Below are 25,477 nucleotides of genomic sequence, written 5' to 3' on the forward strand. Positions count from 1 at the left end.
TATGAAAATTCAACAATATTTATTAATTATACCTTATATTATATATTGGCCTTAAAATATTATATTACCATATTTTAATAGTGCATGATCAACAAACCCATGATGTAATAGCTTGTAATATTTTATAAAGAAAATACACCGATGATAAATAGAAATAAGTTCTTTTTCATGCCTATGTATAAGGGAATTTTGTTCTCTATGGAATAAGTGTTATGTCATACTGGGGCCTTTTGACCATGAAGGGTTAATATTTAATGGTCATTTTCATGAAATTCAAAGCTGCAAAGAGAAATGTGAGTTTAAATTGCAGAATCTTAAGAATTTAGTAATTTTGCCATTAAAGCCTTTTTTTTATTTTGTTTTAAACAATCTGCTTAAAGTGTCCCAAAAACAAATAATTAGAAAAAAGTTTTTTATAACTAGGTGTATGTATTTATTAATTTATTTAAATTTTACAAAGAAAAATTCAATCTTAAAATCTATAATGGCAAATATAAAAAACTAAACATGTTTAGAAAAAAACATTTAATAAAATGCTTTAAATAACATACTTGAAATGGCTTTTAATCTATCACAGTGATTAACAAAACAGGACATGCAATAATAAATACATTGGTAGACTTGCAAGAATGAATATGATCTTAAGCAATCTGAAAGATAAAAAAGCAAAATTTTAACAATCTATAATGTTTTATTTCAATATTTTTATATGCCAAAGTTGCAATAATCTGATATATTTTTGATTTTAATTCCTCAAATACTATTTAAGAAATATTATAAGTTATCTACTGTGCAGCTATAAAATATTATTTATTCTCATTAAAAATATTTCAACTCCAAATACTTCAAATACCTTTTCAAAATCTTGTTGACAACATTTTTACCTGTGGTAAATATTTCTAAGATAATTAATTTAACAGCTCTTTATATTCCATAATCTATTATCTCTCTATTGACAGTTCTTTAACACTTGCTAGTATGCATACAGTTTCAAAAATAATACTTGAAGGATAAAGTAAAAAAGCCATTGTTTGCATAAAATTGCCTTGCTAATCATATTGAAAACCATTTACAAAGTAAGTTAATTATTCTACAACTGGAACTGCAATAAATTTTGAATCACAGCAAACATGACTATAGTTTTTTGTAAACTTCTAACTGAAAAAATTCAAAGTGAGATTAATTAAGAATTCCAAAGTGAGAATCTTGAGCTCTAATACAATCCAGTCAGAAGTTTTCCCTTTAAATCTTTTTAAATTAAACCAAAATTTTCTTATCAGAATTTTTAACTTTGCTTAAAAAGGCTTAGATCAGTTTTTTTAATGTTAAGAAAACTATTGCTGCTTTTTCTCATCTATATATAAAAGAAACTACATCTTTGAGTGAAATGTGTTGACACTCTATAGGACTATCTAACTAGAACTACCAAATTTCTTACTGGTGTAGATTGAAAGTTAAAAATATGTATCTTGGAACACTTTTTTTGAAATTTTAATTAAAACTTAAGTTACATTTCAACATTTTTCCTGAAGTAATTCCTGAAAATATTGTTGCACACATTGATTTTTTTCATCATTTAAAACACGTTTGTTTCATTAATATTAGCAATTTAATCACCTGAATTTCTGCAATTTTTTAAATAAATTTTGTTGTATCATCTTCAAACTATTTTCATTATTTCTTTATATAATTAATTATGCAATTTCTTTCCATTTTTGAAACTTAAGGAAGAAGAATTCTATTTTAAGATTTATTTAGTTTGCATCAGGAATAAAAGAGTGAAATTATAGTACAGCAAAATTTAGCAGACAGATAAACCAGACAAACATTTTTGATAGCAATTTGATTCTATTAGAATGATACATATATTCAATGAATTGATTTAAGAATAAGATAACTTGCTTCAATGTCTATAATAATTTGATACTTAATGTTCATGATCTGTCTAAAAAAATATTTTGAAGTTATTCATAAGAGATTTAATTGAAAGTAAGCACAATTAACACTCCCAGCGAACAACTAATTAACTTAAAAATACAATGCAGTTAAATAAGATAGTTTTGCAAACATACTCAAAAAGAGACAGAAAAAGAAAGTACTTTATACTCTCATTCAGCACATATCCATCTTATGAGATATTGTGTATAAATTATATACATGCAGCAATATCAATCATCCACCTTTATCACATTCCCACCAAAAAAAAAATTATTCAGAAACTGTAATTGCTTTGTTATTTAAATTGTTTAAAAATGTGCTCACATTTATGAATAAATGTCACATTTTTATTTTACTGGATATTTGTAATAGAGTGACAATAATCTCTATTGCATTCATTGGAAGCATTAATGATAAAGCTGCCAGATATTAACATAATAATGTCCATAAGTTGAATAAATGCTTATAAACATGATTAAAAAATCATTCAAAACATTATACAGAGCAACTTTAAAAGTAAAAGCTATGAAAGTAAAAATTCACTAAGAAAAATTTTAATTAAAAATTAATCAAAATATTATGTTTTTTCTCAGTTATTTTGAAGCATAAAATTACAAAATAAAGCTATTCCAACATTGCTTTGAAATTCAAATTTAAAAAAAGCCTTGAAATGATGCTAATTATATTCTCATGCAATTTTAATAAATATTTAAAAATATTTTTAAAATGTTTTACAACAATACTTTTTATTGTTTAAATTACTGCATTTATACACAGGCAGGTTGCTGTGATGTTAAATACATTTCTTGTGTGCATATTATTGTTGCTATAGTTGTGAGTATATTTTTTAAAAATAATATGAAGACAAACAAATCATGTCTAAAAATCTACCTACACACTAGAAATTCGAATGTACTTTAAAAGAAAATTGTAATAAATAAATAAAATAGTTAATGTTTACCTCATCCAATTCAAACAGATGCTTGGTTTATCATTAGATTCTAGAAAAGAAAATTAATAATTTAAAATCATTTACATAACTTAAATCAAGCAAATCAATTGATTTTTTTTAGATAAATAATAAGACTTAGTATATATTTTTAAGGCTATAATGCAATCGTACTATACAAAGCAATGTCATTTAATATGGTGACAAAATATTTAAAGTGGGATTTTATTAAGCTTGATTAACATCTCAGTTAACAGTTTCTTGAATAACTTATAAAAAAAAGATTTTTAAAAAAGATACATTGTTGAAGTAATAACAGTAAAAGTTATTGAGCATCTTTGCTGTCAGCATATAGTTTGAGTCATTTTACTGATTAATAAACAAAGTTCCGTTAATCATAAAAAAAAGTTATGACTTCCAATTAAATTCAAGATTGAGGTGGGGAAAAAAAACATTTTAGAAGAAAACACAAAAATTAAATATTAAAATAAAAATTTTAAAAAAAATTTGATGTCTAATATTTGCCATTTATATATTTTTAAAAATTGAATATTTTATAAAAAGAGTAGTTTAATAAATAATAATAGAACTCTTTCAAAATTAATTTATTTCCAAATCCAAAGCATTTTGAAAAAATATTCACCTTATAATTTAAAGGGATTAGAGAATGTTAAATGTGTTGGATTAGAACCTACCTTCATTGGTTGACAAGCATCTAATGCTGTCACTCCCAGGCTCCTCAATAGCACAAATGGTGTTAAATCAGTTTTGTAAATTCTATTCAAAGCATCGATTGCAATCATGGTGGGAAGCACATGCCGCTGCCTCTTCGTTTCATATTCTAGTAAATACTGAAGACTACCTGTAGCAAGAATTGTACCATATATTTATAAATAAAAATTAATGATAATGCATTATTTTGAAAATCATCTTACAGCATCTGTTATTAAATACAATAAGAACGAAAATGAATGCACTGATACGAAAGTTGCTCGGCAACAATTTGTCACCGTATATACTTCAAGAGGGTAAATTTTTAAGATGGCTCTGTATTAGGATGCAATTACTTGTACACCCCCACGATTAAACCACATGGTAAAGAAGGTAATCTGCAATAATAACTTTACAATAATTTTGCTTATTATAAGTACTGCATACATTACTATGTATTGTATAATAAGTTTGCTCATAAACAGAATCAAGGCCCTATGCAGATGCAAATTGTCAAGTGTATAAAATTTATACAATACATAGCCATAAAAAACATATCTTCCAAAACATAATTTCAGTTTTCCGAGTTTGTAAAGGAATTTAGGAATTGTGTGTTAAGTGATAGTGTTATTGACACTACAACTAAACAAACCATTTATGAAGGAACCTCTGACAGGATGGAATTAAAAACTGATTTTCAAAAGTAGATGTTTGCATTTATATCTACAACATGAATCATCTTGAACTAAGGAAAGATTCATCTGTAAGACTTTAAGATATGATTCTTGAGTTACCTTCTTCAGATTTTCCCACTGAATTCTAGAAATCATATTGATAATCAGCCATTTAATGTTTTTCCCACCTTTAACTAGACAGCAGTCTATGGCTATTAAGCTGACGGAAGCTGCAAGCAGGTTGATTAAAAAAAAAAAAATGTTTCTCTAATTGCCAAACAAATAAGTTTGCAAAATACAATTCTATGAATGATAAATTATTGCAATATTATTAACTCTTTAACATGTATAATTGGTCAGCCTCCTATAAATTTCATCAGGTTCACTTAGTTATAATATTAGAATTAGTTATTAAAATATTCAATTTTTTTCTGTGAAAGAACTTATAAACAGAAGTGTATAGAACTTAAGAAAGAAAAATGCATTTTCTTTAAAAATCTGTGCAAATTCAAAATAATTTAGATGACCTGGAATATATAAGGAATCCTTTCACATAATGGCATTTACTCTTAACTAAACATATTCTTTAAAAAACTTCTCAAATATGTGTCTAATTGTGAATACTTGCGAAAATTTGCTTTTTGTAAATAAGTTTGGTTAAAATATTTTGTAAATTTCATAGAAGTTTTTTTTCTTTATTTGTTTTCCAATCTATCATCATGAGGAATTGTATAATAAACAATTAACTATATTTTGTTGACGATTGAATTCAAATCTAAAAATAAAACCTCAATATAAATGTTGAATAATATTTTCGGAAGCAATTATGAATTCATTGATGAAACCACTGAGAACATGTAAAATGAAATTTGACAAAGCCTTTTCACAACACTGGAAGGAATATCAAAACAAATTTTTTTTAAAAAACATTTTCAAACTCGTCAAAACTTTATGCATAAATTAACCAAATCATTGAAACTCTGAAAAGAAAGAACCACATCTAAGTAAAATTCTGAAGCCCAATAGTATTATTCCGATAGTACACTAAAGGAGAAAATAAGATGAAATTGTAAAATTTAATCATTAAATATATTATAAAAACTTGTTCTAGCAAACAGATCATGAAAAAAAGAATGCAGTTTTTGCTTATTTAAAAAAATGGCCAAAGTCATAATTCTTAGTCTTTCTAGCTACATTGTAAACACTGCTCTCCCAGTGTTAAACCCCATCACATCAAGTAGAACCATGAATGCATAGATGAAAAACTGCTGGTTCATTGGCATATTTTTTTGTTTTTTAGATAGGCGGAATAATGCTGTGGAGTTGATTTATCTTTACTACAAGCATAGGACATAACCCTTATAAGAAGAATTATACCTAGGGATTGCAATACTGGACCAAAATTTCAATACCGGTATTCGGTATTTTTTAGTTCTTAATACCGGGATACCGGTATTAGAAATTTTAGAAAAAGAAAGAAAACACAGGTGTTTTCTTTCTTTTGCTTTATTTGCCAGTTTTATTAGAGTATAATTATCACAAAAATAATTTGTAACATAAATTATAACAGTATAATATACTGTTATAATTTATGTATTATAAAGTATTTATGTAAAAAATTAAAGTATTAAGTAAAGTAGTTATGTATTATGTATATTTTATATTTATTATAAAGAATCACAAAAAAGTAAAGGAACAAACAGTATATAAAGAACACAAAAAAAGTGTAAATATCACTATTCAGTCTGTGGTACTATTACAAATTTTTGAAATGTGATCTTAAAAAACATAATGCATCAATTGTATTGTCATTAAGCCTGAAAAGTAATTTTGTGTAAAAATGACCAGCTGTCGAAAACGCACTTTCGGCATCTACGCTAGTTGCTGGTACTGTTAGCGATGCGCGATATACTTATTCCAAGTATTTACCTCTAAATCCCTCATCTTCAAATAAATCGATTTCTCATCGGATGGTTTTAGATATACCTGATTTCTGTATTGTATTTTGGTTCGTTGATTTTTTTTTATTTATCGCTAATTCTAATTTTTGTTCAAGAGACAATTCCTTTTCACTATCGACATTAGTGTCATCATAATCTTCGATAACTGAATCGAATTCTTCTGAATGTGGATAGGTTTGTGGGTAAAAAATTTTAAGAAAATTTACTATAAGCTTAATCAGATTTGAATTGGTTATTTTCTTTTCTTCTTTTTCATTTTCAAAATCATTATAATTATGTAAATACCATAAGACATTTTCTATTTCGGTATGCCCTTCTTGTGTGCTATTTTTCAATGTAATATATAATTCTTCAGATAGTGATGTGTGTTGTTCTTTCAGTGACTGCAACCTGAAATGTATTGTTGCATTAGCTGTTAATAAATTAGAATCTCACCAACACAATGCATTAATTATCGGTTTTATTGGAAGTAGAGCTGATACAGTTCTGGATATGAAGTCTAATTCACTATCTGAAAAATTAATTTACACAATGAAGTGAATTATTGTTTTTTGAATAGGATTTCTCAGTTTCAAAAATCCTTCCATCATTAGGAGTAAACATTTTCAACGTGTTTCAGAAACTAATATTAACATATATTCTGTTTTATATTCAGTTAGTATATATTTTAGTAATATGTCATTTTTTTATAGGGGAACGTTATCTTAACGATTTTTCGAACTTTATAAATTATAGGAATCAATTCTTGATGGGTTAATATTTCATCCTCATTAGCAATATCTTCAACAATTACACTGTCATTATCTTCATTGTCAGTATCACTCTCGCTCTTACTCTCTTCAAAGTTGTAATCCGAAGTTTCTATATCCACAGTATTTGGATTCTTCAGCTCTTTATTTTTTTGATATAATACATCTATTACTCCTAATTGAATTCCATGAGCATAGCACAATTGCTGATTTGCACCAATCAACTTTCCAACTTTTTTCATAACTGTTGCTCCATTAGTCGTTATGATTACAATATCTTCTTTCAGGGATAATCCATGTTTCGCTCATTTAGATTTAAGCAATTAATTAAGCCATTTATTTGCTAATTAATTTCGCCCGTTGGGGAGACATAAAAACAAAAACGTATACTATTTTGCGAAAACTATTTGCTATAAAAACAAAAACGTATATATGTTGGCGATCCCTGAACATATAGTGGAGACCATTTTAAAAATTTCTAGTAAATACCGAAAAACTGGTATTTAAACTTGTGAATACCGGTATTACAAAATTGTACAAATGGCTCAAAATACCGGTATTCGGTATCCCGGTATTGCAATCCCTAATTATACCATTACAATTCAGTCTCAGTTTTCTTATCTCCAATTTTAAAAATGATCACCCCAGTGTTTCAGTAGAAAGGGGGCAACTTCTTTTTGATTATTGTTTACTAATAAAGATAATGTTTTATGTTATTTATCTTTATAGTTTACTAAAAGAAGATCTACCAATAAAGATAATTAATAATAACAAAGAAAAAAATATTGTACCTATTGAATCTCCATTGTAGACAGATTTCTCAAGGCATTCAGTTAAACATTTAACATCACCGAAACCTAAATTGACACCTTGCCCTGCGAGTGGATGAACACGGTGAGCTGAATCGCTGAAGAAAAACATGCGATCAGTAAATAACATATATCACAAGATATTTATGCATAATTGGTTCAACTTTATGAACCCAGCTAATGTAAGAATTCCAGTGCCTCTAAACCCAAGGTAATTTTTTGTCTATGAAAACAGAATGGAATCATCCCTTTTTTGAGAATAATAACATGAGGGGAACCTGTTGAGCCATAACTGAAATTGCACTAATGAGACACCCTGTTATTGTCATTTGCAGTTTGAGGGGATGGTTTGTTAAATTTGTTGTGAGTTGCAAAATTTATACTCACCCACATTTTGAAGATTTTTGAAAATATTTTTATTTCAAGAGACTGCATAATAATATAAAAAATGCAATAGAAAATATTGTTATTTTATAAATTATAAACAAATTTGTTTTTTAATTAAAACTGAATATATTAAATTCTAGTTAATTTCAAAATTACATTCACAATTGATTTCAACTGTACTTAACAAACACCATACTTCTATAAAATACGGAAAAAATAAACTATAATATAATTTGGAAATTGAGAAAAAATGCAGGGTTTTTTTTTTTTCCCACTTATTAGTTTTATTTATCAAATTATTGCTTTGTCAAAACTTGCCTAATTATTTTTTAAAATTCAAACTTAAATGAGTTGAAACAATCTGCTTTTTAAACACAATTAATTAATATCAAGAAGAATTCATCTAAAATTTTATTTTAAGTAAAAGTGAGCACAGATTGCATTTGTAATATCTATACAGCAGAAAAGTAAGTGGTGTTCCTAATTTTATGGTTATGATTATTCAGCATATTGGTAAAATCCTTTTTTAGTGAATTGGGAATGGAGAGGATATAGTCAGTCTGATGCAATCTGAATCAATTTCTTTTTTTAAAAAATAGTTAAAAATATCCAATAATTTAATCTTACTGTCACAAATTTAACATGAAAACTTCTTTGAATTTTGATTTCATAAAAATACGTGCTACAGTAGAACATTTGAGATGTCAAAATATAAGCCAATGAACATGTAAAGCATAAGCAGTTAAATTACAAAAATTAAAACTATTTGGCATAAACATCTTTGCAGTTTTCATCCCCACATTTTTTGGATCACATTTGCAAAAACAATCCAATTTATTCAGATAAAACTTTTTTACAGAAAAATTTCTTTTTATTTTAATACCAATGTAAAAAATAGTAATCTTATTTAATATTACATCACAGATCGATATTATAAAAAATTTAATATATAAATAAATTAAAATAATTAACAAAATAATAAGTCTAAATGCTAATAAGAAGAATTGTGTAAATAAATAGAAGAATTTTGACAAATGCATTAAAATTATACAAAATACAAATCAAAAGATAGATAGAACCTCAATAAAAAAACTAGTCAATTAAAAAAAGCACATATGAAACTCTCAACAATTTATAATGAAAAAATTTCTTAGTTTGTGCTAAACATAAGAATACTAAACCAATTAAAACCATCAAGAGAAGGTTTTTGAGACCTCATATAAACATAAAAATACAGTTACTGCCGTGATGTGTATACAAAATTGTGAATAATTAAAAATATTTCTGCAAAAATGTGCATCATTTCTCGTTTTACAAAAAATGCTATGAAATTAAAAAACAAAAAAACATGTTATTTTGATAAAGAAATCTAGTAATACATTATATAAATAAAATTCCTTACCCGACCAAGGCAACTCTTGGTGCCACATACTCTGTGGAATGACCCAAGCCTAATGGAAAAGCTGCTCTGCTCTTTGGCTCAACAGATAATATACTTGGAGGTAGCTGTCTCACAGACTCGTAACCTGCAGAATTCATTTTATCAGATTCATTATGTAAAAGTTTAACTGATTGTTATCTGCAAATAAAGACAACTAATATTGATAAATATAAGAAACAATGCTTTCTTTTTTTTGTTGTTGTTGTTGTTTGAGTGAAAAATCACAAGAAAATCAGTTGGGAATTTGTTTAAAATATTGAACTCTCCTAATCATTTTTAGTCATCACATTGAGGATTTCTTTATGCTATACATGGATAAATCATATTCAACTCTTTTAAGCATTGTTGTTGAAACAATAGTGATATTTCTGTCACTTAATTTTATTGCATCAGGATTTGCAGCCACATTCTTACCTAGAATATTCTTCTTACTCCTATTTTTTAGGGAGGGGCAAAGAGAATTATAAGATGAATTTTACTCTTCTTCATTTGAAGAACAGCTATCACTTGCAGATCAATAATGTTTCTTTTCATATCCATCCAAAAGAGTCAATATTTGCTAAAATAACTATCTTTTTTTTTTTTTTTTTTAAGTCGAGGTTTTTTTAACAACAGATTTTGCTTCTTTTTTTCAGAGTTCTTTTCTTTACAATCCTTTACAGGATCATCCTTTATGTCTTTGAGAAATTAAAAAATGTTTATTTTCCTCGATTTTAATCATATTATTTATAGCAACAAGAAAAAACGTACATTCTGTAGAGCCATCACCACTCTTCTATTTTCTGTTTTACGTTTTTGAGCATTTGATTTTATTTTCCTTGACCTTTTAAAACTTTTGTCATTCTTTAAAAGTCCTCTGATTTTATTTATGATCCATTTGTTTAATCCTACAGGAACAATGATTTATTCCAAACAATAAAAACACATAGAACAGTATGTTAATTTCAAATAATAGCAACTGTAAAAAAAAGCTGGAACTTCTTTTTTCAGATGGCAACTTTCCTTGGGGTATTAATTTTTATGTTGAAATATTAAGGTTACTTTTATAATACTATTTCAAACTTTCTGCTATAATGATACTTAAATGAATTATAATTAAATCTGAAGAGCTAAGCATGATCAAAAAATACTCACACAATTATTCTATTATTCAATATAAGGTTAAACTACAAACTGATTTGTTTGAATCAGATTCAGGTTAGGAATAAGATTGTGATGTGCACATCTGTTCAGTGTAACAATCAGTTCCATCTACTGGAACAGCAAGAAAAGATCGACTTCCTGTTTAGTTTTTTTAGAGGCAAGAGAATGCTCACTTACAGTGAGAGAGGGACAAACACTTCTAAAAGGATGACTTCTAAAGTTTATGCTAAATGAATAATAATAACAATTTTAAACCACTATTTGGTGATCTGTACATAAAATAAATTAATGATTTGCCCAAAAAATATTTAGACTGTTACTATTGTAGCTTTGCTCATATGTTAGAACATGAAACACTCATCTCAAAATTAAAGCTCACTATGAGCTAAACTTGTAGCAAGTAGGAAAGAGAGATAAAAAAAAAAAAAAAAAAGGAAATGTACTTTCAAACATTACATTTAGTAATTATTATTTATTTACCTATTTGAAAAGAGCTTTATACAAATTTTGGAAAATTTCTGTATTTTTCAATATTGTTGTTGTTTCTTATGGCAAAAAACCTTATTAGCAATCTCTACAACATTTTTTTAAAATTTGAAATTTTTATGGAAATCTTTCTTGTGCCATAAAAAGAGAGGTGGGTGTTCCATCAAAATTTTACAAATATATTTTTAAGAAAGTTTTAATTAAGAATATAATTTATTTTATTTAACTTTGGCATCTTTACAGCAAAAAGAACAAGAAAAGTTGCTATAATTGCCCATAGATTAAATTACCCGAACATATTCTCTTTTCAATAATATTTACATCAACAAATATCTTCAACTTTCATGAACTGGGAAATATATCTCGTCTGAAAAGGTCAAATAGGAATTAAATTACACTGCTCTATCATTCTGGTTTAAATATTTCGTTAAAGATGTTTATGGTCAGTAAATATTTTAATGAACTTATTTATTATTTGAACTTATTTAAAATAAAAAGCTTATTTATTTTTTTCATTAAAATGTATGATTGATTGCAACAAAATTCATATCATTTTGCATCAATGTTATATCACTCAAGTATTAAATATGCTATAGTTGATATCCGACACTCTTTGATATCAAAAGAGCGATTTTGCCAATAGTATGATGACTAACAATGACTATTTTAATTATAACAAGATCTATTTCATGTCCTTTTTAAATATATTACATTAATTGTGTTAAATTACATTACAGCTTTTTTTAAAAAAATTTAACTGTATAGTTTAAAAAAATATTTTTATTTATTAACTATAGTAATTAAATTTATAAAAAAATAATAATACCAGGAGTTAGTGCTGAAATAACGTTCTTCAGATTAGATATTGCAGATTCTATAATTGAATTTTTCCTTTCTTGATCCCACTATAAAAAAAATAGAGCATTTATTACAATTTGTCAAATTCATGAACTTTTTTTTTTAAATAAGCTTTAAAGAATTCAAAATTTAACTTATGTTTCAAGAATTTAACCTATTTTTTCAACTAAAAATTGAAAGTTATTTTTAATATAACACTCTAGGAGATATTTAAAGTGAAGTAAAAAAATAAATAAATAAACCTATGATGAGAGAAAAAAGAGAGGTTATTTGAAAAGTACTGACATTTAAACAATCTATTGCATTTCAAAAACAAATGCAAGGAAATGTGAAATCAAAATATAACTTATTATTACTAAACAATATTATTTTAATATATAAAAATATATCAAATATATGTTATATTAAATTAAATATAAAATAATAATATGAAACATCATTTGAAAGAATCTATGTATCACTCAGCATTTAATAATGTAAATTTATAAATGTAAACTTCTTCCCTCAATAACTAAAACAAATTTCTTAGGGACTGAAATAAGTTCTTGAAGCATTAAAATGATTCAAAATATTTCATTGAATTTCCTAAAAACAAATAACCAAATTTAAAGTAGAAGCTTAATAATGAATAACAAAATTTCCAAAACTACCATTTGTCCATAAGTTTCAGTTAATCCTTTTCTGTGAGTTCAAATATTTTTCCTCCCAATTAAAATTAGCTATGAAATGCAGCCAAATTTCAGCAAAAACTCTCTTAAACTAAAAACTTTTACAATTTTTTTTTAACTTTATCCATTTATGAAGAGAAAATCCAACCAATTCACAAAAAGTTTGATAGATGTAACTATATATAAGAAACATTTTCATTCAATTTAGATTCATAAGATATTTTTAAACTGTTAGAATTTGCTTATGCATCAGATTTTAAAGCATAAGATGGATTTTATAATTTAGTAATTACTTGATGATGAAAAAGTATTCAAGATAATGGAATTATCAGTAAAGGACTTTGTTCTAATAATCATCTAATAAAATTATGCATGAACTCAAAATGACAAAAGATACACTGCATAGACAAAGGATTGCAAATACAAACATGGATTAGTAAAGCATATATCTCTTTTCTTATAACTTTACAATTTAGATGATTGTGGTACCAAATGTTGATAACAGTTGAATTTCGCACTAATACTTAAGCTTGGTGACTCACTATGCAAATTTACCATACAGCTGTTGTTGCTTCTATTTAAAACCAACTAAATTAAACAGTTTATTCTTTCAAAATAACATGTATCTGAAGTGATCAGATTTTATGAATTTCTATCTAGGATATACTAGGTATTGGAGAAGCAAGAACGAAAATATCCATCTGGAACAAAGAGTTGAAAAAATGTTTCCATTCATAGCCATAATAGAAGAAGCTCTCACATTAACTGAATATATTAATATGTAAAGGTATGACAAAGCTAAATTTCCATTATTTACTGTAAGAAAGAGATGTTTTTTTCCTGTATATGCATCTCTACCAATAATAAAAATGAATGTGTGTGTTTGCCAGTCTGTGTTTAAAGTTTCCTAACACCATTTCACATATGAAGCTGTATAAAAATTACTGCGCAATCAATTCTACGTCTCAAATGAAAATTATATTTTTGGTGCCCTTGTCAAAGGTCAACACACGTATTCAGTCCTCAGGTGGCTGGAAATCCCATGTTATATAAGACTAGTGATCATTTGTTTCGTCCCTTCTTTACTTCTGCTTTTGTGCTGTACCTTCTTGTAAATAATCATGCCTGTCACCCGGGAGAGAATAAAATGAAATTAAAAATACAAAGTCTCTTCACTGTGTCGAACTTGCAGTCTGCTTCAACCAAATGTTATATATATATATATATATATATATATATATATATATATATATATATATTGGAAGGTGAAAATGTGCACCACAGAGAGATTTTTTTGAAATTTTAATTAATTAAAAATTAAGCTGAACTTTGGCATTTTCTCTAATATCTTCCAAATATATTATTGAGCAAAAAGGAATTTTATTTTCAAAATTAAAAAACTGTCTCTTTGAATTATACCAATTTAATAGTTTTTACAAACTTTTGTTGGCAATTTTTTAAGAAAATTTTTGTCTAGCTTTCAACAGCAGGTTGCATTCTTTCCCTGAAGTTCAAACTGCTTTCATTGTTTCATTCAATATTTAATCATGGAATTTTCTTCCATTATTGAAAATTAAAGAATGATAATATTTAAGATCTGTGTAGTTTACAAGACAAATAAAAAATGAAGTAACAATATCATGAACTTAATAAGACAGATGAATCACATTTTACATTTTCAATAGTGCTATGTTGTTATGGGATTAAATCTAAATTAGGAAACTTCATGCACTCAATGAATGGAAGTAACATTTTTTTTATGTCTGGCAAATTACATGATTTCATGGATATGAAATTACATATAAATTACACCATTACATTACATCGAAATTACACCATTTTCTCTGGAGAATCAGTTGTTTTCCAAAGGCAACTATTGTCCAATAGAAGTACAGAAGGGGAAATATTCTTTATGAATTATTTCACTCTTCAAATTACGTCAAATTGGTATTGAAAAAAATTTAAATGTGACGAAATTGCTAGTTAAAAAGTAGCTTTCTTTTTTTTTAAAAAAAAAGTAAACTAACACAATCTGTGTTTTATATCATACTGAAAAACAATTAAACATGAATTTTAGACACTTTCCTCACAATCAATTGGTCCAAAATTTCAAAGGAATAATTGTTATAATGTAAAATTGTGATAAATATTATACCATATATTACTTGTTTATTACAGTCACAATTAATCTAAGCCATAACTATAAGCTTTCATTTTTTTTTCTCAATTATTACTTACACATATATATAAATAAAAGGACTAACAGAATGCCAACCTGTTCCAAAATTTTATACTGATTACCTATTCTGATAATAAAACCACATGCTAAGTTTCAACTATGCAGTTTTTCGTAATTTTGTGTTGCTATATTCTCATAAACGCATACAAATAGACAAGTTTTTAGAAAATATATTCTTTCCAAAATTTGATAAAAATTGAGAGTTTAAATGCAAGATCAATGTTTCTACTTTTGAGTTATCCATAGTGCCATTTTTTTCTTTCGTAATCAAGGAAGTGTAAAAGTCATTTTGCTTAATACTGGAATAACATTTTATCAATCCAGTACATTTAGTCAATTACATTGTTATACAAGTGCTATTTCACTCATTTTGTTTTTTAACGATTTGTATTTTCAACATGCATAATGATGCAATTTCCTCAAACCAAAATGTCTGCATTCAAACAATGCTACAGTATCAACAACTACAAAGGAAAATATATATCGTAATCTCGAAATATCACTTACCAGACTTGAATTCAAAGAATCAACAAACTGATCTTCAGGCATCTTAAGGAGTTTCTCACACATGGGTAAAGATACTGTCCAGACAAGTGAGCACAAATCATCACTGAGCTATTGATATTTGAATGCTGTGAATGTTTTATATGCAAAAAGAAATCAAAAACAAAGATCCTACACAACAAGTGCTACTTTGATATTAAACATCATGATTGATCAACCCTTTATTTTCCTACATACTAATAAAATATAGAGCAATTTTTGCTTTATATTATAATGAAAAATACATTATAATATATATTATAATGCAATACAATACAATATAATATACATTAATACTTTACATTATAATGAAAAAATGATTTTGGGTATTTTCCTACACCAAATGGGTCAAAAACTGAATATAGTTTTGCAATCCTAACAATACATTTTTAAACTTAATTTCATCCATTTAACTATTTGTGCTTTTCAGTTATTATGTTCAGACAGATAGATTTCATATAGATGGATTTTGCCCATGTCTATAATTTTATTGTTAAGGCAATTTCAAAATTTATCTGTCTAACTATAATATGATTGAATTATTGTATTCATAGACAGACATAATTTTAAAAAAGTATTTTTCAGACTAAGGATAGTCTGAAATATGACATTCATAAAAAGTTTGAGGCAGAATTTTTTTGACAGTTCATAATACTTTTACTTTGTATACAAAAAAGTAAAAATATATTAAACTTTTGGCAAAGTAGTATTTTTTTTTTATGTACCAGCATTTAAACTACTTTTCTATGCAATTTCTGCAATGATTGCACTTTTCAGACTCCATAATAAATACTACAACCATCTAAAGCGAAAAATAATATTTATATAACCCCACAAAATAGGGGTCAGAAAATGAACAAAGATATAAAAAATAGTTGAGAGAGAAACCAATATCTAATACAATTTACTAAAAATATTAGACATGTTAATCATTTGAATAGTCTGCTGCATGTAGAATTCCTGGTTTTAATAATCTTCTAAATTCTAATTACTGAATTTTTATTAAACAGTAATTTCTTGAACCATTCTCTAAAGAGAATCGTTCAAGAAATTATCAAGTTATTTATAGATTGTTAAATTAAAAAAATTACATGCAAATACAATAAAAAAATAAAAACTTATGATTTTTTTTTTTTTGTGTAGCTACAGTATGAGAAATTAAAAAGCTGCTCTATTCAGGAAGAAGGTAAAATCTTTTATGATATGCACTTAACATCAGTACTCATTTAAAAAATCTCTTCTAAGTAATTGCATTATTTTCTTAACACCAAAAAGGACTTTCTTTTAAGTTATACATGTTTTACATATTCTATGAAATAAATCAAATGCAGTTTGAAAATGAAAAGACACAACTTTTTTTTTTTTTTTTTGTAAATGAGATGCTAAATAAGCATTATTCAGTTTCAATATAGTAATTATTTTTTTAGCAATTTAATAAACAGCTGTTTCTGGAGAAATTAAAAAAAAAAACTCAGTTGATAAAGCAAGGTTGTAAATGTAAAAAACAAGCACAATTTTTGTGAAAGAGTATCATAAATAGCTAAAGATTAAAATCGACAGTCAATTCAAGTAATATTTACATTTGCCACATAAAATAGCAGAGTATGCTTTAATATTTGCCAGCATTTTATACTTTAAATAAAATTAAATGTTTAAGTTAAATGAGCTCAAACATTAACTATACATACTATAAAAGATGAAAATGAATTTAAACTTACAGGTAGTAAAGCAATAGGCCCTGTAGGTAAAAATCGTTGCCAAGCAACTACATTTTCAGTAGGCTGCAAAATATTAAAATTTATTATCAGTAAATTTAATTACAGTTCCCAATTTAAGTTATTCCTTAAAATTATAATAATCATATAGCAACTTAATAAAGGTAATTAAAGTTACAGAAATTTGACTTTGAGAAGCCAGATGCACACATAACTCAGAAGTTGAAAGTTCTTTTTTTAATTGCTCGAATTCAAGTGAATAAAAAATAATTAATTTTGGGTATATGGATAAATTCACATGTTTACATGTAAAAAATGAAAATAATATTAAAGGAAAAAATTTTACAGAGAAATCTTAAATAAAATATTTAAGAGAATATACAATAATTTTTATATATATATTTTTTAACATATATCTTTTTTTTTTTCTTTATATGTAGTAAATAGATGATTTTTTTTTTTTTTTTTGGTCTTTATATGTAGTAAAAAGATGAATTTCTAAAAAAATTCTAATAAAATGAATTTTTTAAAAAAATAAAACAATGCAGAATTTTTTTTCTCACCTCGGATAATTTTAATGTAGCAACAATTCCTTTTTGATCATAGTTCCAATTTATATATTTAACTTTCATTTTATTGCGAACCAATGAATTGACACCATCAGCTCCAACCTAGAATCATTATTTAAAATATATCAAAAAAATATATATTATGGAAAATGTTAAATTTTTGTATTATTAGATGAGATAATTATTAACATTAAAACAGCACCTCATATATTAAGAAAACTTGAATACAAAAGAACTTTTGAAAACTTATATCATTTGAATAATTCTCTATCATTGTAATTACACAGATATTTTAAAAATCCTGAAAATTAGCATAGAAAAATTTTCTACAGGATCTACAGAATTTCAAATAACTCAAGACATCAACATAATACCAATACACACATGTGTGGATGTATTAACAAAGATTTTTAATCAAATTCATTAGCAAAATAAAAATCATTTTATTTCAAGGTTTATTTTAACAATAAATGTTACATTTTACTTACCTTTAACAGATATAAGTTTTCAAAATTTAGGCATTTATATATTTCATTGTCAAAATATTAATTCCTTTGCTTTTTTTTTCCTTCAAAACTGCTATTTTTTGGTGCCATTTATATGCAATGAAACTTTAATTAAAAGCCACACTAACTGATTAATTATAAAAATATTAAAATAATATATTCTTATTGAAAAAAAACTGTTTCAAAATGATAATGAATCCAAGAATGGGAGAGAAACTTATTTCAAAATGCCATCTTCACAAATTTGAAAAATGTCCAATGAAAAAAAAAACCTGAATGATAGATATATTTTTTATAAAGTTTAATTTATGAAAGATAATTTATATACATTTCATAAATCTATAAAATCTGGATTCCAGATATTAAAAGTCCAAAATGCCAGAGCACATCTGCCTCCAATATAAAAGTGAACTAAATTAATTTAATTTCCCAAAAATGTTTCACAACTAAAACAAAAACAATATCATGTATTAAAAAAAAGCCAAATATAAAATTTTAAAACTGCATTATTTGCTTTTAAGTATAATCAAAAATCCAAAGATTCTAATGTATTTGCAAATATTTCTATGAAATTTTTTTTTATCATATTGATTCCTAGACAGAAAGAAATTATTCTTTCACTATACAAAACATTATTAAATAAATTAAGATGAGCATTGAATCCCATGAAAAGGAAACTAAAGAGATTTATTTAATATAGTTTCAGAGCTTTTTGTCCCTCATCTTTTTTACAAATAATACATAAGTAAGAGTAATTTGAATATGATAAAATATTTGTATAAAAACAAATATCAAAGATTAAATGGAAACATTTCAAAGATGTGCAAGTGGGAAATTATTTTTAAAAAATTGGATAATTTAAAGAAATAAATACCAATAATTTTGTTTTAAGAGGAATCCCATTTTGTAATTCAACAGTCACTAACTCTGTCTCATCTGAAGGAAGTATAAGATTTGTTGCTTTCATTCCCTTTAAAACATGAATTTTGTCAGATAGTCCATCAATTGTGCTCCACAAAGAATTCAAAATTACATCATTTTCAACAATGTATGCAATATCATCATGCATAGCATTATGTTGAAAAGAAATTCTGGCATCTGAACATGATTCCCATATCTAAAAATAATTAAACAAAGTATAAAAATTGAGCTTTCAAAAATTAAGCAATAATTTATTGCACTAACTAGTGCAATTAAAACATACCTTTGAAATCAATGAAGCACTAAATTAAGAGATACTGTTTCATTCTGTTTAACAAAACAGTTATTCAGATTTAAATGCAAGAATACAGATTTACATGTTAATATTAATTTTAAAAAAAACACACACACAGAAAAATTCTTAATAAATAATAGAACTGAAAACTGTGCTAAAATATTTTTTTAACAAATGTGCAAAAAAGGCTTTATAATCCAGATTGAAATGTTGTTCCTAGAATGCAAGAACTTTTAAATATATAATATGACATCTTATCTTAACTTTTTTTACTTTAAGGTTCATAATTCAAAAATATAAATTTTAAGGTTCATAATTCAATCTAATCACATTTTTTAATGAACATTTTGATGCTTTTTAATTAAGATCACCCATTAAATTTCCTACATGAGGATGACTAGTTATCATGACATGAGGATCACATTATCTCAAGCTATATGCCCTGCATCTTCTAAAAGAAGAATTAAAAGAAACTTCCATTTGTTGTTGGTATTACACAGAAATTTGGAATGCTAGTTCAGATATTATCCTTTGTACCTAATAATGGTTGAAAGTTACGAGTTAATTGTTAAAATAGCTAATAGGTTAATTTCATAAAATAAAATTAAACTGGAGAATGTGCTAATCCTACAGACTAGAAATTTAGACTAGAAAAGTAAATTTTTTGTGGTCTTAATAATTTGTTTGAATATTTTAAATCTGAAAATTTCATGTTTAAAAATATTGTTTTTCTAAATATATTAAAACAAAAATTAATGAGACAAGTGAATACTCCTTTAAAAGAATGATTTTGAATGTAATTTTAAAGAATGTTAAATTTTTTCTATTCCAAAAATAAAATAAAAAGATAAAGTATTCATATCAATTCCACAATTTTAATGTATGAAATCTTTCAACAAATTTAATTTAATTTTTCTGATTTGTGATATATTACAGCAACTATGAGTAAGCAAATTTTTCTGTGAGTGATTTATAGAACTTTATAAAATGTAGGGACTTAGTAAAAATAAGAAGGAGCAAATCATCTCCACACTTACACTTACAGAAAATCAAGGGCTCAATGGCACTGCTCTAAAAGTCAAAAACTATCATGTTCATTAATTTGCTCATGCAGAAAAGAAAGATTTACATTGCCAAAAATGCTCTGAATGTCAAAAATTTCAACTAAAATATAATATATTCTTCCAATTATATATATTTTTTCGTTGTTCCATAATTGTTGTCATATAATTTTGTTTAATACTTTAAAAACTCATTTTTATTACTGTACTAAAAAGCAAAAATATTTTTGTATTAATTATTGCAAACATTTTAGCCTTTAATTTATTTTTAACTTATTTTTCTAAATATAGTAAAATCTTAGAAAACTTTTCTTTTTGAAAAATTAAAAGTAGATAGCACTATTTATATGGGATCAAAATTTAATTAGAAACATCATTTAGCTGATTAAATATTAAAATGGTGTACAATCACACAGAACGTACAATCAAACAGAATTCTAGCTTCATTAGAATTGAGCGACAAATTAGTTACAAGACTTCATCTTTACAGCTATGAAACAAATAAAAGTAAAAGTTTGATGAAAATATTTTTGTAAGCTTTCTGAATCTCGATAGAAATTCTGGGGAGAAAGTAAATTAAAAATTCTTAAAATGAATAAACATTAGAAAACTAGTTTGAGAGTTTAATCTAAAATTTTCAAATTTTATTTTTTAATTACAATAAAGAAAGTGATTAAAAGTTTGAAAATATTACATACCACCATTTTCTTAACTTCTTTCATCCTAATTCTACATATTTTATCCCATGTTTGGAAGCCTTAAGGAAAGACATATTTAATTATTAACAAACATATATCAGCAAAACATGAAAAAGTTCAAACAATGTATACTGGAATTTGAAAGTAAATACTAAATTATACTATTATCATTAATAAATAATCATATGTAATGAAATTATTTCAAAAAGTTACTTTATGATATAAAAATTATGAATCATATTTTATTATTCCTTCATTCAAATATATCTGCAACTTTTATTAATTGCAGCTTTATCTGTACAATATATGCAGTTTCATAAAAAGAACATGAGTATTCAAGTAAAATATACTATATCCATAAAAAAATCTATAAACTATAAGAATTTTTTTAAAAAAAAAATTACTGTTTTACTTTATGATGTTTGTTTATAACAACTAAAATTTTGAATATAATCACGCAAAACTTACAGAATATATGAAATTATTTATCACTAAATTTTTTTAATGCTTTTCTCTGGAGATATGAGTATTTTTAGTAATAATTTTTAATTGTGCATATGCCACATGTGACATCTTTTTCCTGTTTTCATAATTGCAAAGCCAGATATATTATGGAATTTATATAATAAAATCCAAATGCTAATGCACCTGCTGATGTCTCAAAATAATTTTTAAAGCTAAAATTTTTCAATTAATGTATATTTATATTTTTTATATATTTATATTTTAATTTATATTTTTTGAAAATAAACTACTAGATATATTATTCTAACATCTTTAATAAAGGATATATATTTATTTATTACAATTTTGAATTTTTACACAAACATAAACAGAAATATATAAAAATAATTTTATCAAAAAGAAAACATTTTCCTATTAATATGTGAATATTAATAGGAAAATGTTTTCTTTCAAATTATTATCAATGCATTGCTAAAATAAAAAAAATTTCAATATGCTAAAAAGCATCTGAAAAATTCTCACTGTCAAATAACTGTTTAGTGTTCTTATTTAAAGCACAAACTCTGTTGGAATATCTGTCTGGATCAATTGTATAATCAGTTTTTGAGCTTGTTTCTAGTAATAGCATCCGTTTTCCAGATAGTAATGAAGAAGAACCTTTAAAAATAAAGAGCTTTTTAAATTTTTCTATAGGAAAATACAGTGAAAGAAAAACTAATAAAAATTTTAAAAGATTACAAAATGCAAAATTATATTTAAGTATATAAATTCATCTTAAAAACAATATCTGAAAACAGTTAATAAAATAAATTTAATTAAAATGAAAAAGAATTCTAAACTATTTCAATAATTTTAAAAAATTCTTTTTTATTAGCAAGTTTATCTAGAACTGATAATAAACAAAATAATAAACAAAACACAAAACAAAAATAATAATTTAATAAACAAAATACAAAAACATAAGAAGCAATTATATTTAATACACATAACTCTAAAAAATGATTTTCAAATATTATAAATGATACAAATAAATTCTGTTATCTTTTTTATTTTTTTCTATTCATGATGCTATATTTTTAAAATCTTAATCAAATAAAACAAGAGCTACCATACGTTTTCATGCATAAATGGAGAATTTTTGGAACTTTTATAAGCTTAACTACAAAGATTAGTTTATAAAAGAAATACATTAATCTTGCAAGAGACAGTTACATTTTTTTTAGTTGGGTACAAGTGATAATAAGCAAGTATGTTGGGAATAACATAATATACAACACTTTTAACTTCCTCAGGTTATATTTCTTAAGTATGAGAAGAAAATTATTTTAAATGAAGTAATTTATTCTTTTCGTGAAAATAATTTGTTTTATTTTTGAAATTGTTTATTACTGCTAGTTTATTGCATCAGAGGATTTAAGGAGGAATGCCAAGCAGCTGGAAAGTTAGATTTTGCAGCAAATAAACTCAACTACAGTTTAAAATTTGATCTTTCCTCTGATCTTTCAAACGAAAAATTAAATGGAACAGAAAATAATATAATTACTGGAGAATCATACAACAATGGGAAGGGGGGGGAGAAGTATGCTAATTTCAGATAGAAAAGCCAGAATTCCAATTGTCATCTTTGACCTCAGCATTTTACTTTATGACAAATTAATTTTTAAAAAATCCCACCCATTTTACATGCTTGGAAATATCTTCACCCTTTTGGTGACACATCTGAAAGTCGTAGGATTTTTTTTAATAATTTTATTTTGACTTATATGCAGGTTTTAATTTTGGAGTAGTTTTAAAAAATTACATATTGTCAACTTATAAACAGATTGGTTTATATTTGGAATTATATGATAACTTAAGGAAACTGAAAACATTTGTACTTTTGAAAAATTGATTTTTATATTCTAATTTTAGAAAATAGAGGGCATTTCACTGATTATAGATATGTATAATTTGTATAAGTTTTAAAAGTCGAAAGTGTATTCATTAGCTTTTAACAATGAATCCAACAGGAGCTCCTATGATAGAAACATAGTTTGTTTGCCTTCTTCTTGAAACACAATTTTTCCAAATAACGGTATGCATAGAAAACATTCTATAATTCAAAGTATCATGCATTTTTAGATTTTCAAGTGCATTATTTTTTTAATGCTAATTTTATATATTATTTCAATTTTGGAATGATTTTACATTACATTATTTTTTCTGAGAGTATGAATTTGTATCTATGAATATGAAAACTATCACATGACAACACATATCTAATTTGTCATTAAAACACAAATACTTTAAGAAACAAACATTTCCCCAGCTGTTTTATAATTAAAACAAATAATTCATTCCATATGTCCTAGATTTTCTATATTAAATTTTATTAGCGAAAAAAAACCCTTTATTTACAAACGAAATTTCCGCAACTTTCATTGTCGGGAACGTCTCAGTTCCCTTAATAAACAAACGTTATAGTTTAAAATTACATAACTAATGTCAAATATAATGCTCTGCATTTTGTTAATCTTGATGTCTTAAATGCACATATAGTATGTATTTTTGTCATATCTGTTTTTAGCACCTAAAAATTAAGAAAAAAAATATACACAAGTAAAAAATACATTTTCATTAAATTAAAATACCCAAAGATGCAGCTAAAGCGCATCCAACCATGCCGCCTCCAGATATAATTACATCCCAGGTTGTTTTAGAAAGATTATCAACATCTCCTGATTGCACACTTAGATACCGTTTAACATATAAATCCGAGCTATAAGGTAGCTTTCTGAATAAGCGAAAAATATTCATATTGCTTGAAGCTGAAGAAAATGTTCTCTGGCTTAAAATGTAGAGATCTTTTGAACTTTTCGAACGAGCACATGGATCTGCTTCCGCTCTTTAGATATCCGGTTCTAATCGTGCGTTCCGGACAATCGTATGCGATACAATTAGTTGGATTCGTTCTTTTGGTGTTGAAAGAGCTCCCGCTTCCAATTGGAAGCTATCTCTTGTAGTGGGTGCAGATGTTGACCATTGCTTTTAATGGCTGGATGGACTTTTCTTTCTCATTGCAATCTGAGAATTAGTTGGATTTTTGATTCGACCGCCTTATATATAGATAAGCTTTCTAGAGTAGGAGCTACGAATGATCAATTTGACAATCGTGACATGCAAGCAAATAGACCATAAATTATAGAGAAAATCTATGTTAAGTATAGAAAAACAGATGATAACCCTTTTAAGGTTTTGGTCCAAAATTTAATGCGAATCTGCACTTTTGATGCTGAAATTGTGGACCAATTTTTTCTATAAAGCTCGTTTTGCTTTATAGTTATCATGATCACTTTGCTTCAGAAGACAAACATACTTCCTTCTAAATGGATTTCATTCAAAATTAAATAAAATATAAAAATTTGGTGTAAAGACCACATACCAAATTTCATCCATCTGCTTCAAAGTTAATGCGTTCGCAGAAAAAGAAACGCATTTTCTCAATTTAGCAGGAGCACATCTTCAATAACACATTTTATTAATCTTGTTAATGTTGATGATCGATGTTAGAGACACAGATTTATTTATTAACTTTTTGAAATATGTTTGAATGAGATGTATATTGACGGAAAAAAATAACCAAAACTAAAAAAAAATTATTGTAGAGTAATGAAATTTCGGTAATACGTATTACGTAAATGTGCTTAAAACA

General features: G+C 25.6%; 1 protein-coding gene across 1 annotated transcript; it reads right to left on the reverse strand.

Moving 5' to 3' along the window:
- Positions 1–455: 455 nt before the first annotated feature.
- LOC129957684 (ubiquinone biosynthesis monooxygenase COQ6, mitochondrial-like) lies at positions 456–24,682 on the reverse strand. The gene is made up of 13 exons (XM_056070140.1): positions 24,417–24,682; positions 22,309–22,443; positions 21,322–21,380; positions 19,221–19,463; positions 17,835–17,942; positions 17,275–17,337; positions 15,521–15,628; positions 12,075–12,153; positions 9,581–9,704; positions 7,774–7,889; positions 3,583–3,749; positions 2,900–2,939; positions 456–650 (listed from the first exon to the last, which is right to left on the reverse strand). The coding sequence occupies exons 1-12, from the start codon at positions 24,580–24,582 to the stop codon at positions 2,910–2,912; spliced, it is 1,398 nt and encodes a 465-aa protein (XP_055926115.1). The 5' UTR covers positions 24,583–24,682; the 3' UTR covers positions 456–650; positions 2,900–2,909.
- Positions 24,683–25,477: the final 795 nt, after the last annotated feature.

Source organism: Argiope bruennichi, chromosome 11, assembly GCF_947563725.1.
Source record: "Argiope bruennichi chromosome 11, qqArgBrue1.1, whole genome shotgun sequence".
In the NCBI taxonomy this organism is placed as follows: domain Eukaryota; kingdom Metazoa; phylum Arthropoda; class Arachnida; order Araneae; family Araneidae; genus Argiope; species Argiope bruennichi.

Coding starts and splice junctions, on each gene's coding strand:
- LOC129957684 (XM_056070140.1), bottom strand. CDS start 24,582: ATGAATATTTTTCGCTTATTCAGAAAGCTACCTTATAGCTCGGATTTA. Junction 15,629..17,274: donor GGCCTATTGCTTTACTACCT/GTAAGTTTAAAT, acceptor AAATATCAATAG/CTCAGTGATGATTTGTGCTC. Junction 2,940..3,582: donor ATGCTTGTCAACCAATGAAG/GTAGGTTCTAAT, acceptor TTTCTTTTCTAG/AATCTAATGATAAACCAAGC.